The sequence below is a fragment of the Drosophila guanche genome, unplaced genomic scaffold, assembly GCF_900245975.1.
Source record: "Drosophila guanche unplaced genomic scaffold, DGUA_6, whole genome shotgun sequence".
NCBI classification, from domain to species: domain Eukaryota; kingdom Metazoa; phylum Arthropoda; class Insecta; order Diptera; family Drosophilidae; genus Drosophila; species Drosophila guanche.
The window spans coordinates 11,418,673-11,433,319 of NW_022995743.1; the positions used below are offsets into that span (position 1 = coordinate 11,418,673).

General features: G+C 43.9%; 2 protein-coding genes across 3 annotated transcripts; both read right to left on the reverse strand.

Annotated features, from left to right (window-relative positions):
- Positions 1-568: 568 nt before the first annotated feature.
- On the reverse strand, positions 569-1,479 carry LOC117580418. The gene is made up of 2 exons (XM_034266972.1): positions 829-1,479; positions 569-762 (listed from the first exon to the last, which is right to left on the reverse strand). Exons 1-2 carry the CDS (start codon positions 1,453-1,455, stop codon positions 664-666), a joined length of 726 nt encoding a protein of 241 aa, XP_034122863.1. The 5' UTR covers positions 1,456-1,479; the 3' UTR covers positions 569-663.
- Positions 1,480-10,933: 9,454 nt separating this feature from the next.
- On the reverse strand, positions 10,934-14,618 carry LOC117591948 (vacuolar protein sorting-associated protein 21). Of its 2 annotated transcripts, XM_034285361.1 has the most exons (3): positions 14,216-14,618; positions 13,135-13,268; positions 10,937-12,032 (listed from the first exon to the last, which is right to left on the reverse strand). In XM_034285361.1, exons 1-3 carry the CDS (start codon positions 14,256-14,258, stop codon positions 11,424-11,426), a joined length of 786 nt encoding a protein of 261 aa, XP_034141252.1. In that variant the 5' UTR covers positions 14,259-14,618; the 3' UTR covers positions 10,937-11,423. The 2 variants fall into 2 exon arrangements, with proteins under 2 accessions (XP_034141253.1, XP_034141252.1); XM_034285362.1 differs by lacking the exon at positions 13,135-13,268 and having other exon boundaries at positions 10,934-12,032.
- Between the last annotated feature and the right edge of the window lie 29 nt (positions 14,619-14,647).

A 14,647-nucleotide genomic window follows, 5' to 3' on the forward strand; every position in this document is an offset into this window, starting at 1 on the left:
AAACTGTAACGAGTCTTAATTTGTTTACCAAGTGCCAAGACCCAGTCCCAAGTCCCAGACTGATGGCAAATCAAATACCCAGCCAATGCGGCATTGTGTTGCTTAAAGGAATGTCTAGAGACTAAAGTGAAACTTAAGTTTGCCCAAATATGGATCGATTTCTAGAGAATAAAAGCCCACATCTGTGGCACCCAAAAACCGGACTCCATTCAATGTTTGTTGCAACATTTTTAGCCAAATTAAGTAATCATCTAGCAAACAGTTTGGTGGCAGATTAGCCTGCCTGTCAGTCACATGACTGCACACATGAATATCTGTATGCATGGCAGGAGTCCTTCCTTCCCTTCCTTCCCTTCCTTCCCTTCCTTCCTTCCTTCCTGGACATTTCCGCTGCAGTGACAAATCGGGCGCAATTTCAATGAACCATAAAAAGGTGAGAGCACAGTGGGACATTGACAGCGCCCGCCCACAGCTTCGTTATTTTCTACTGCCAACCTTGCGACAGATGACAGCATTGAGTGGCCCCGCGGGGGCAACAGAAACGAGGACTTGCAGGAGCAGTCATATTTTTTTTTTTCTTTAAACTTGTTGCTGTATTTGGTTTACATACAATGCCGAGTTGCTCCCAATTGGAGTGGAGTGGCGGCGTGTCCTGTCAGCAGGTCACCAAGAGAGAATCGTTATCATGGCGCGCAGCAGCTCGGGAATGTCCCATCCGTAGCGGCGCAGGGTCCTCAATGGACGGGCCACATCGTGTTTCTTCTACAAAGTGAGGCAGAAAATGGTTAGGCTGGAGCATAGACGATGCAGCTAGCTCAGACAACTCACAATATTGGCGTACAGAGTGGCCTGGAACTCTACCGACGTGACCGTGAGCGAAAACAGGGCAAAGTTCGATTGCTTTGACTGGGCATCCACGTAGTAGTTGTGCACATCACTCCTGGGCATGAGGGCCAGCAGGTCGGCGAGGAAGCTGTGACCCTTCTTCTTGATCTTGCTGCAGTCGCAGCTCTTTTCGGACAGAGGCACAGGCACCGAAATGCACGCAAAGATGTCCATAATGAACTCAATGTCTGCGGTGTCCACGCCGGCACGCTGCAGCTCTTCCAGCGCCGTCTGATAGGCCTCGCTCTCCTGCAGCTGCAGGGCCACCTCCTCGAATACGGGCGTATTGAAGAAGCGTATGGCCTTGCGGAACTTGGCGTCGCATTGAGAGTGCGTCTCGATCAGGGCTTCCAGCGCCACGTGATCGATCAGGTCGCGCACACCCTGGAAGGCAATGCAAAGTCCGGCCTGGCCATTCTTGTCGCCATCGTCGAAATTGGAATTATTGCCACCATCTGGGGGACAATCTTCGGTGTTGTTGCCCGCCTTGGACTGTGCAAAGGTGTGGCAAGTGAACACCGCCAGCACCACGCAGAGCAAGGACAGCGTCTTCATATCCATCATCATCATTCGCGTTGATTTTTGCTCTGGACTGCAGCCCAGCCACTCCAGCTTTTATAGCCACCCCTTACAAGCATTTCCTTTCCAGTCACTTTGCTTATCAGGCAAAGCGACAGCAGCAACCCAACCACCAATTAGTGTAAATTGCAGCTCGGGTGACGTGTTACTTCATTACCTCTTATCAAGTCTCGGCACATGCCATACCCTTTCCTACAAGAACTGCAAACAAAAAATCTCTTAGAATTTTCGAACATCTGCTGTCAATATTGATGCCCCCTAACTTTGACAGACTAATGCTTAAACGCTTCATTAATTCGAAATTCTCTGGTCTGGATTGTTGCCAAGGCCCCCTTAATACTGTCTGATCCGCTCATTAATGCCACAAAGGCAAGAGACTTATAAACTGTGCACTCGTCGTGGCTTGTTGAGGGCACTTTGCATGCGATTATGCGTAATTATGCAATTTCTAGCCAGCAGCTCAGGAAGAGCGGAGAGAAAGGTCAGTCTGTAAGTGCAACAAGTGACTCAATGCAGGGCATAGCATACTCAGATGACAGATCCAGACGGACTCTGCATGTATGGGGGCGTACTTGGCCATTGTTTATCCAGCAGTTGGGTTAAGCTCGATATCAGTTTCAGTTTCAATTGGTAGACACAAGAATGCAGCAATTGGACAGCGTGCAATGAATCGAAATCATTCAATTTTTTTCAATTCCATTCAATTTGACAACAAAACAACGAAAAAAATCCTTCATAATAATATTAATAATCATACGCACCGTTGCATCGAATTTATCTCCAAATCGCCTGAGGGTCTACACCATACAACATTCGCACAAACTCACACACAAGTATCTCTACCCATAACAACCAATTGTAGCAAATATTTGCCAACCAATGTAGCGGAAATAGTTGCATTCTTTCTCAGTTGTGTTTCTTGTTGACAACACTTTTTATCTGGCTGTAAAGAAAAATACTCGCATCACTCAATGGCAAATGACGATACATGGAAAAGAAACAAATGGCAGATAGCAATATGTGAAAACTTTAGTTCCGCCTCAGTTGACGGTAAAGCTGGTCCCTACCCGGTGCCCTCCCTCCTGCAGCTGCTGCAGCTGCTGGGAACTGCGATTTATTTTCAAGCATTCAATGGTTCAAATAGTAGCAAAACATCAAATGAAGCAGATAAACTGCAGGCAGGATAACAACTTTCAGCTCAGTCAAAGGTTGAAGAGTTCAAAAGTGTTTGAAAAGCGTCTCCGTCTCAACTTTCTGCCAAGGTTAAGGGCAGTGCGGAGAGGGAATGTCAAGTGAAATTGCACCAAAAGTTGAGCATACATTCGTGCACACGACTATGTATGTATCCCCTGTATATTCAGAGTTCAAAAGTTTTGCTGCCTACGACGGGCATTAAACCTGTGTGTTGCCTGCTAATAAAATGCCATTTCAAAAAGGCAAACCGCAGGCAATTGACCCGCTGTCAGCGGCATGCAGGTTTTTCTTTGCTCTCCCACATGCGAGCATACCCCATGGCACACACTGATTCGGTCTCTGCTGATGGCAGATCATAGCAACATATTTCTGATGTTTCCACATCAACCACAAAGCACGCTCCACGTCCTATATACCAATACATATATTTATTTGTGTCTGTGCGTGTGTGTGTGTGACTTGTTTGCCGCTGCGCATGTATGTATTCGGCAAACCATTTTCATTTCCCTGGACAATTTACTCAATTAGAGCCGAACTTGAAGGCTTTGTGGCATTTACGAGAATCGCTTTATTATTGCACTTAAGCGGAGTCCAAGGGCAGCTGGCTGGAAGCAGGGGCACACGACACTGACACACTAAATTTAGTTGGCTGATAAAACTAAAGTGAACTAAGCCGTGGAGGAACGGCTGCGAGAAGCGATAGTAAAGGACAGATAGAACAGAGCCAGGGGTAGGGATAGCCCCTACCGTTGGATAGGGAAAGTTGAACAGCTAACTTACTTCGATAAACAGGCTTAATTAGCGACCAAAGCTGAAAGTCAACAGACTGCCAACTGGACCTGGCACTAGGCGCATTAGAACCAAATCCAGGCTCACACACACACACGCACACCACGCATACCCATAAAGTTAATGCCACTAGCACTAGCAGGGCCAAAGCACAGGATTGTACAGTGGATGTGAGGAGTAAAAGTTCTCACTATCAAAAATTACTTTACATGGGAACAGTTAATGGTATTACTTGTTGTGCTAGCCCAATGGAATTGGTTTTCTGTTTTATTATAAGAGCTAAAAAATCGCTTGACAACTTTTAGTTGATTTCGCCCCACAGTGCCTGGCCAAGAGCTTCCTGAAGAGTTTCGTCGACTGTCAGGCTTAATTATGTGCAAGCAACAATGATATTTGTATTATCAGCCAGTCAATGTCAAACGTCAGAGCCACCCACTGGCCAACCCCCCACAGTACTCAATATAAGTTGGAAAGCAAAGACGCCCGACAGTGTAGAGCCCAAAAGGGAGAGAAAACGGAGACTTTAATAGGTTCGCTTGTTCCCCTGATACGCCCACATGTGGGTATACTGTGGGTATAAAGGCTGGGCAGGCAATAGCCCAAAGTGACCTCCAGGCGGCACGACTGTACTCGAAGCAGCTCAAATGGTGGCAGGAAAAGTGAGAAACGGCTGAAATAATTGCAGACTCATGACTCGCCCAGTCGGCAGACAAATGATGTGCAGTGGAAAATCAGTGAACCCCAAAAATTTGAAGAGGCCTTGAACCTGAGACCATTTAAGTCTCATGCGCTGAGGGGACACTTTTAATTAATTTTTTTTCCTTTCGCCCACCCTGCAACTGTTGCAGGAAAATCAATTTCTACACTTTCCACGGCATTTTTCTCCATCAGTTCATATTTTTTTTCGCATCGAATAGGAACAAAAAAAAACAAAAACCTTTGTCGTCCATTGTTGGGCGGTAGACAATTAAAAATGGCAAATGGCAGCGTACGGTTGCGGCGGGTGAGCCGGGGCAGCAGTACTATGGGCAGCAAATTGGGCGAATAGAAGGTGACAGCATACAAACATGCAATGGCAAAGTGTTGTCATCTCGACAACTGGGCAAAAATGGTGCAACCTCCGTGTGGCAGTCACATCTCTCAATTTGTATGACAGCTCAACGATGGGTTGAGGTATACGCCCGTGTGTGTGTGTGCACGATTGATGAAAAGCGACAGGGGGAAAAATGGAAAATAAAGAAATTATATATACCCTGCATCAGAGAGAACGCCCAAAGAGCTTACCCAAGGTTTTTGGTTTCCTTTGCCCTTGCTCTTAAAGCATGTCTCGTGTTATTACAAACGGAATGAACCATTTTCCCTTTTAAGTTTTTCCGCAGAATAACTGACGATAACTGACAAAACGAAATGGGAGACAAGAAAACTACCTCTGTAAAGGGAAACGAGCACCAAAACCGAATCAGAGTAAAATTCACTAGAAAATCGGCAAAGGAAATAAACAACCATAAAGGTAAATTCATGAAAATTCAGCAAAAGTCAAGCAAAGTTCGTGGAAATTCATTCCTTAATAATGCACCAGAAAATATTCCGACAGAAAATATTCCACGTAATTGTAATGGTGGTGTTTTCTGTGTATTTAGTTTAGTGGAATTAAATGTATGTTCAAAAGTTTTAAACTCTTAAAAACTTATTCCTAGAAATCAGCGTTTTTCACAAAAGGGGTTTAAAATTGTCTCTTTAGAGGAAATATTAACAAAAAAGAGAGAGATTTGGTCCGTTTTCCTTTCTTATCCCAAAATGTCGTATACCCAGCTTTGATGTTTTGCTGGGTAGGGAAAAGGTAGAAAAAGGCATATAGAGAAAAGACAAAGGCTTGCTGAAGTTTGTCTAGACAAATTGTGTCCTTATGCCACTGCCACACGCACCCACGGACACCGGCAGGGTGTGGGCCCAGGCCGCCCTTTTGGCAACTCTGTGTACACACACTCGACTCGACTGGGGTCTGCGGGTGGGGGTTTATCAGTTTAATGGCTGCCATATTCGCTGAGCTTCTCTTCCATTCAGGTGAATGACTGCTGGCTGGTCCTCGAAATTGGCAACATGAGTTGGCAGCAATACCAGCCACCAGCAGCCTCATCTGTGGGTGCAAAAAGTAATTTGTAAGCAAATTATGATAAATTGTACCCGTTGATGAACCCACGACCGGAACGGAACACCCAGCTCATAGGTAGTCCGAAGGATACCCGTCGTAAGCAGGAAAACCATGGCTAGGGACTGCCATGACTTTGGGTGGTGTTCTATTCCATTCATTATTTGAGATAAATTATAATGTGCTGCAGCGCAGCCAAACACTTTGCGGAATTCCTGACAATTTGTGGCCAAAGAATTGCATTGGAATTGCCAATTTTGCGGGCATTTATTGAATGAAATTCAAATCAAATAGTGTTTCCTGTACGAGTATTTGTGTTTGTCTCATAAATAACTCGGACAGGCACACTTACTTGGGGTAGAAACGAAAAACCTTTGAGAAAAGGTACATATATTTGTGTTCGCCAGGCAGCTCAATTAAAATTACATTAAATTGCATTTGGATTGCGTTTTCCAAGCCGCCCCGCTTGGGGTAGATCCTTACCCGTGCTTGGAATTGCCTTTTTTTGCAGACAGCATCAGAAGCGGCTGTCTATGCATTTGGGATTTGAGCTTGAAACAGAGACAAGGAGGACACTCAAACGACTTGCCCGCAGCGCCTTCATGCCCATCCTTCATTCTGCCATCCAGCCATCTCCTTTCTCAGTCGTCTCTGTCTCTGTGTCTGTCCGTGGCCTGGCTGAGTGTCTATGCATTCTCTGCTGTGGTATTTTCCATGTCGCTGCATTGCTTTCAGCCACCAGCTCTGGCCAACTTCGACTCAACCCGGCTAGCTTGGCATTCAAGCAATTTCCAAACGCAGAAGCAGCACCAGCGCAAGTAGAACACGCAATAAAGCTGTTGAAAATGTTAAATATTCAACTGTTTGTTGTTTTAAACGGGGTGCCAGGTCCCCAGTGTGCGTCATTTTTAAATGGATTTTAATTTGATTAATTGACTAAATGGCCAATCCATTTGGGTCGGCATTTTCTGCCTGCCACCGCCAAGAACTTTCTCCAGCTTTTCGATGGAAATTCAATTGAAATTACATACACAAAATGTTAAAGTACACTGCTGTATGTAAATATGTATGTAGGTACATATGTACATATGTGAGCCAATTCAATTTCACTGAAGCAATTCAATTGAAAAGAACACTTTGATTTGAGCTGCAGGGAATGGATTGGGTTTTGATTTCGCATCAGGTAAACTTGTTGCAAAAATAAATTGCAAAAAAAAATAAATAAATAGATGCGAGTAAATGTTGAAATCTAAGTCAACATTGTGTCGGGGGAGAACTCAATTTGTTGACGCTTTTTCGATGGATAACAACATGAAAATTACACACAACACAATTGTTGCGGAATACAAATTGTCTGTGCACTTAAATGGCTGCAGAGGTCATTAGAAGTTCAATCTGATTTGTAATATGTAATGCCAAATAGTTGACACGTCCTCGCCACACAAGCACACACATACACATGTACAGAGAGAGAGAGAGAGAGAGAGAAAAAGTGGAAGAGAGGATGGGGTGGAATGTCATAAAGTATGCATCGAAAGCGTGAACACGCTCTGAGCTGCTGCAGTACCGAGTATCGTCGTACATAGCCGAAGCGCTTGTTAAATATTCAAAATTATTTGCATGACCGGCTTCGCCCGGATTCAATGTCGATGTCGATGTCGATGCCAATGGCAATGGCGATGGCTACAGCGATGGGTGCTTCGGGGATCGAGGAATAAAGGGAATTGTTCAGAGGACACAAACACCTCACACTCACACATCACAATTTTTTCGTTTGCATACTTGATTTGTGCATATGTGTGTGCAATTTATGTGGCATAGGGAACTTTAGCAGATTTGATATTCAAAAGCTAACCAACACACAAACACTCATTCACAGAAATATTATGTACGCACATAAATACTAGGCAAGTCAGAGGAAGAAGAAAAGGAAAGAAAATAAAATATCGGGCGGTAACCTAAAAAAGAGACCCCAAACCATTTTATATATGTATGTGCATAATAAAAAGAAGAGAGATACTTTTCATCTGGAAGTGGTTCAATAGAATAATTCATGTAAACTGAAATAAATAATTGAATCATTTACAAATGAGATAAAATTTGATATAAGAGAGAGAAGAAATAGATAATATATAACACGTTCATTTGAAAGTGATTGAAAATAAGTCAAATAATTGAAAATAAGTCCCACAATTGTACAATTTAAAGCAAAAATGAATTCATGTAAACACAAAGCAATACAAATAATATGATAAATAGTCTGGTGAAAACTTACCATCAATTGTATTTTCAATTTCTCTTTAGCCCTTCTCTTATATTGTCTATTCTCAAAGAGAATTCTCCGCTCTTTGCAATGTTCTTGCGGTAAATGTCATATTTGTTTGTCTTTTGTTTACACTTTTTTTTATTGTTATTATATTTATTAATTTCCGATCTTTCCACAGTTTTGCGGGACATTTAGTGTATTTTCATGATTCTTGCATTTTCACTAACTTTCACTTTAGCCGCAACCGCCTGGCTCACCTTGCCATCATAATGACCATCGACACTACCACTTGCACTTAACACTGAGTGAGATTTTATTTTCCGCTCTTTCTTTAGTTTTGCGGGACATTCAACTGTTTTTACTTTGTAACTCACTCTAACACTTCACTCACTTTAGCCGCAACCGCCTGGCTCCCCTCTACATTGTTGCTCTCTTTTATTTGACTGCAATCGATGCGAGCGACTGAGAGCGGCTTAGCTTTAACATTGCGAGAGTGTGTAAGTGTGTGTGTTGTTTCTTTGCGAATGTTCTAGAAGATGGGAAGAGATCCGCATAGAAAAGGCGATTGAATTTAACATTTTTACCGTTGGTCCTCTCTTCCTACTGCTTTTGGTGTTGTTGCCCTGGTGTGAAGCGGGTGCGTAAATTAAGAACGGGAGAAGTGCAGTGTGTTTGTGTAGTCTGCCAAATATAGGGGGAAAGCTAAGAGAGCACCATAGCTGATGTAATTAAAGGGCGGCTATACTTTTGCAATGCGTGTTTGTTGTTTTTGGTAAATCCTCGTTGGTGCTTGGTGATAGGAAGTGTGTATATGACAGCATGAGCATCGAAAAAGTCTATTAATTTGAAGAATTAATATACTTGATCCTCTCTTACCAACCATTGCAAAGAATTGTAGCGTGTGGCGAGAGAGAGGATCGAAGAGCGCTGAGAGGATCTAAGAGCGTCGTTGGTTTTAAAGTTTGAACTGTGTGTGTTCCTATTGTCGTTTGTCCACGTTTCGTTTTCTGTGTCTCCGCTTCTTCTACTTCTCCACACTTTTATGATTTTGAGAGAGAAAAAAAGAGCAACAAATGAAATGAAATATCTGGCGATGCGGTACCTGTTCATATATACATACATACATATTTACATTCCTATGGACAGAACAGACATTTCATGTAAATATGTATGTATGCACGTGTATGTGCAAGTATTTCTGTGCCCCCGACTGACACCAGCAATCAAGAGGTATTAAAAACAAGCCCTAAAATTCGAAAAATTGTAAATGGGGGGATCACCGTCTGTATGGTTGGTTATTCAAGCGGCTTAAATATATAGCCATCGAATCGCGTAAAATCCGAAAATAATAGACTTACAAATTGTTGAAAAGGTCAGTCATGAATATTAAAACTGATGAATAGAATATACATACAAGCGTATGGACATACGTGCTAAAGCTGAACGAATCCAATTGAACTCCCAATTAAGGATGGACTAGCTTTTGCAGCACGTAGAACCCTCTATTTTAAGGGACATGACACCAATTGAAGCCACTAGCAAACAGCTAAGGTCACAGCAAATTGCTTTAAAATCTTAAAAAATGTCAAATCATTGCTGCAAATACATATGTATATGTACATAAATACGATTTTGTATTTCCTACGCAATAATCTAATGTGTGTGTGTTTTGTGGGTAGAAGCAATCAGTGTGCAAATGCCTGGCCCAAGCTGTCAGTGTGCTAATGGATAATTTGGTACAACAGGCTGGCCTATTAGTTCAACTGACAGGCGAATAAAGTTGGCAATTTGTTGGGATATCAGAGTGCGGCAAACCAGGCTGCAGACAAACCTCAATTGTTTGGTTAAAGGGCCTGCAGGCGGTTCCAACCTGCTGCTGCTGCTGCTGCTGCTCCAGCTCCTTCAATTGCTTTTTCACCTTGATTACATTGATGCATTTCTACATCATTAAGCCGTCTAAACACCATTAGGGGGACAATTTGTGTGCGTGTTCGTGTGCGTGTGCCACAAGCCAAGATGTTGAGGTATCTTGCTTGTACTTGTATAAGTCAAGGATACTCGGTATCTGACACACGTGTGCTCCCATCACTTCCGGTTGAGTGCTCAACCACAGAGACAAACGAACGAGTGGCGATGTGACGGCTCCGCACTCATTTACTGTCCCCTAATGGCAAATCAATGAGCTGACTGAACCACAATAGAATCCCCCAAGTCCAGCTACAGCTACAGCTTCAGCTACGTCTTCAGCCTTGGCTTTAGCATACCCAGAAGCCAGAGGAGCCAGCTGCCTGGTAAATCTGTTGATGACACTTGAATGAGTTTTTGGTCTTTTGTGGATGGTTTTTTGTTGGCTCCTCACGCTAAATTACACATATTATTTATACATGCGGATTCAACTGACCATAAGTTATGTATATTAGCTAATCGTTAAAGTTCCTTCAGGGCTGGCTTTATGAACTTGCGCCATTGTGTACGTCCCGATGGTCTGGCCTCTACCCCGGACTTGCTGGCTTGACTTATGAGTACATTTAGCCATTCAATTTAACCTATCGCTGGGCCTTGGATACGAATTCGAATTGGGGTGGATGGTTGAGGGGAATGCCAAAAAGGCATTCATTGATTTTCTATCAATCAAAAGTGTCAGCAGCCAAAAATCAATCTGTTTCAACAATTTTTAATAACAATTTGTTGATTAAACCTGTCACAATCCATTACAAAAATAAAGAAATAATATGTTAAGCGAAATTTAAATGATCTGCAAAGAAAATGTAATCAGAAATCGATTTGCTAAAACAGCCAAAAATATCTACACAGGAATTTCTCATTCTCAGTTGTTGTGCCGCCCGCACGGCGGTTAATAATAAAAGCTGGTCACGCCCCCCTCCAGAGCATTAGCAGCCATGAGCCAAATACAATTGTAACCCTTGGCTTTGTTATGAGGTAGCATTAAATTCCAATTACACGTTAAGCTGCCGCGATAATGGCCAAGTTAATGCATTTGCATTGCTGCCAGCCAAAGCGAGACCCCAACAAAATGACAGAGCACGTTAAATACAGTATAACATCTACATATATCTAGATCTATATTTATATTTATATATGGTATACGCATCGGTGTTCAGTATGTGTTGCTTTCTTCTACTTTTCTTTCTTTTTGTATAAAAATTTCTTTGTACATGAATTAGTTGGTGTTTGTTTGTTTGTGTGTGTTCCTTTTGGGTTGTGTATTTGGTTTGCAAGGTCAAATGATCTTACTTACTCGTTGAGTTATAAATAATATGCAGACTAAGCTTTAAGACTAAGTTGAAGCGGATATTCCAGGCGCCTTGTCAATGCATCGAGCAGCTCCGCGCTCTCTCTCTCTCTCTCTGTCTCTCTCTAGCCTAAACAGTGGGCTTAAAAAGTATAGCTTCTAGCCATTTTGGGGATTTACTTTGCTGTTATTGAGTTGGGTTAGCGATGGCCATTCGTAGACATATTCGAACTAAAGTAATTCTGATTTTGTTAACATCACATTGTTGGTTCCTTGATAACAGTCGCCCCGAGTTGGGGTTGGGCCGCTTAATAGCAGCACCAACTGGGCCTCTCCACCTCGCCGAGTGCTATGTGCTCGATGCTCCAGGGCGGCGTCTCCAGGCGACCGACACCATTCGTCTTCACATCCTCCCCCTCGACGGCCAGGCCGATATCCACGTAGGGCAGCCGGAAGGAAGCATTGCCTGGGCTACGCGCCAAGGCGGCCACCGTGTGACTGAAGGCAGTGTTGGTGTTGGTGTAGGCCAGGGAATCGGTGGACTCGAAGGAGCGCAGCGAGTGGCTCTTGCCCTCGTCGGCGAGACGCACCATGCCCAGGGCCGTCGAGAGGAATACCTGCTCCAGGCCCTGGTCCGTTTCGGTGGAAGTCTCAAAGTAGTTGGCCCCAATGGAGGTGGCAAACAGAAAGGCCTCGTCGCGGGACACTGCACGCTGCGCCTGCATGTCCATCTTGTTGCCCACCAGCGTCAGTATCATCGGATCCTGAACATTGCGATGCAGCTCCTGTATCCAGGACTTGATTTCCGTAAACGTCTTATACTGCGTCAGGTCGAACACCAGAATGGCGGCATTCGCATTCCGATAGTACATGGGTGCGACGGCCCGGTAACGCTCCTGCCCGGCGGTATCCCAGATCTGCAAGAGATGGAAGGAATGATTAAATAGTTGAATGATTGGAGTTCGCCCGTGACTTGAACTTTAATTGAGTCATTCAGTCACTCTGCGTTTATTCTGCAATTGTTTGCTCTTTATTGTGCTCCCACAGCAATAACAATCATCTCGAGGATTGTGGAATGTGCACTTCAGCTGTGGGTTCAGGTCCGCTTTATGCCCGCTCTGGCCCATTCAAATCTTCATAAAAATTTGGGGCAACGACATGTTCATTGTCGAAACTAAATCGAAGCACAGGGGAAGCGAGACAAAGACCCCCACGAATCCACAAATACACAAAAAACTATATGCCATTATGCATTCATTCTTATTGTTCTCAGACGGGTATTTCTGCACGCTTGTTGCATTTGACTGAATTAAGAGCGAGTGTTTTTGTAACCCATATTTAAGATCCCAATTAAATTTCGACTCTAAAGTCTAGACTGTAAAGTAAGCTTATCGCACACGGAAAAAAACCTCCACTTAACGGAATTAAATTCCGCATTTATCTTCCCTTTTTAGGGTACAACCCAGTCGAGAGTCGGCGAGTGTGCAGGGAGAGCTCTCCCTACATAGTTATTGCAGCTTCCATTGTTATATGGCAGCGTAAAAAACGGAATTATCCAAGAGAAAATATGGCAGTGGCAGAAGGGGGTGGCAACCCTATCACAATGGGGGGAAAATTGCTGCCGCTGCCGCTGTTGCTGCTGACCGCCGCTCGCGCTTAGCTTATCAATAAACTATAAAAAAAAAGAAAGAAAGTGAGCTAAAAAAACAAATAACAGACAAAGTGCAGTGGACGCAGAAATTGCAAAATAAAAAAAACAAATAAAATGACCCGAGCTGGCAGACAGGGACAGTGCCCAGGGGGCGAAGGGACAGTGGCTGTGGCAGCAGCATAAGCCCCGATTACCGTGTGCCCCCAACCGTTCTGGGGGGGGTATTCAGCAAACAAATAGGATTAGTGGGCGTAGGGCCGAGGAAAATTCCTTTGGCTTTCGGCTTTTTTTTACGGCCACAATCCAGTGGAGGCCATGAAAGGGCTGGTGGGGCATTCTGTTGGGTGTTGGGTGTTTGGAATACGCACTTGCAATTTGATTTTGACCTCGTCCAAGATGATGTTGCAAGTGAAAAAGGAGACGGCTATGGTTGGCACCTCGCTCTCGCTGCGATGCAGCGTATTCTTGATGTATCGGATGACCAAACGCGTCTTGCCCACGCCTGTAACGACAAACAATTGGAAGTTAAGCTAACAAATATAAATAATAGCAAGCAGAGTCTTATCAGCATACCGATCGCATGGACGGGCAGCAGCGCACGCATTAATTGGCGGCTGATTTGTCATGGCCAAAGAGTAAACAATAAACAGAGCGTAGAGCGTAGTTATATATTTGAGACGTAGCAGGTGGTAAACAATGATAAGGAAATCGCCAGCCGCCAACCTTTGTCTTTGTCAGAAATGCACTTGCACTTGCACTTGCACTTGAGAAATCCCCGTGCCCCGTGACTGTATGCTGGATATGTACATGAATCATGCTCTCAGGCTCAGGGAGGAACGCTTGTCAGCAGGAGAAAAGTACCGCAGATGAATCAATGCCAGCGTAGCCACAACTGGATAAAGCATACACATCTGTATAGAGCACACACATCCATGACTAGTTGAACTTTGCATGGCCTTCAGCAATTTAAATATTAGCATTACAAATCGAATGTACGAACGCGAAAACAGCCGCCAAAGCAAACCAACAAAAAGTTTGCAAAATCGTGTACAGTGGTGGCTCATCGCTAATGGAAATAACTTTGTGCTGATATCTTTAACAGACTTTCCAATCGCTCTTCTATCTCCCTGGCCTCACAGACTGTTCCATTTAGCGTGCAGCCACTGCTGCTGCTGCTGCTGAGATAAGAATATTTCAGAGCAGACACCCTGACTGACTGCCAGGCACGCCTTCTTTTTGGGCCTGCAGCGAGACGATCCAACATGACCCCGGCCATCATTAACCCGATTGTGGGTGCAGTTCAAGGCTGTCGCTTATCGATTCACCCAGGCTATGCTGCTGCTGCTACTGCTGCTGATTATCGCCTTACAATTGCTAAAATGGCTTGTAATCTACGAATCCTCTTCTTATGAATGAAATGCCAGAGCCATTTAAATTAATTGCACTTACCTCGCGATCCGAGCACCACAACTTTGCCCTCAATTCCGCGCATCTTCGTGGAGAAAGCAATCAATCGACTCGCATGGCAGAGAATGAGTGGGTGACGTCTGTCTTGATTTAGTCACAATTGCTTAGTTGTTATTACTAATCAAAACAGGCGACTTAACTAGGCGCGTTCTTCAGCCTCCAACAGGTCACAGAGCAGAGTCTCACTTTTTGTAAAGATTTATGTTATGTAGCGGCTTCAATTCACTGAAGTTGTATAGTTGGCGAGCGGGTACAGTCTGTCGGTGTGGGTTTATCGCACTTGGTGGGGATTTTGGAGTCGAATGCGCTGTGCCAGTGGCAAAGATAAAAATTTTTATAAATTTTAAGGCCTTGTTTGTTGTTATACGCAAATCAGCTGTTTGCCAGTGCTGCAAATACAATACAATACGATGC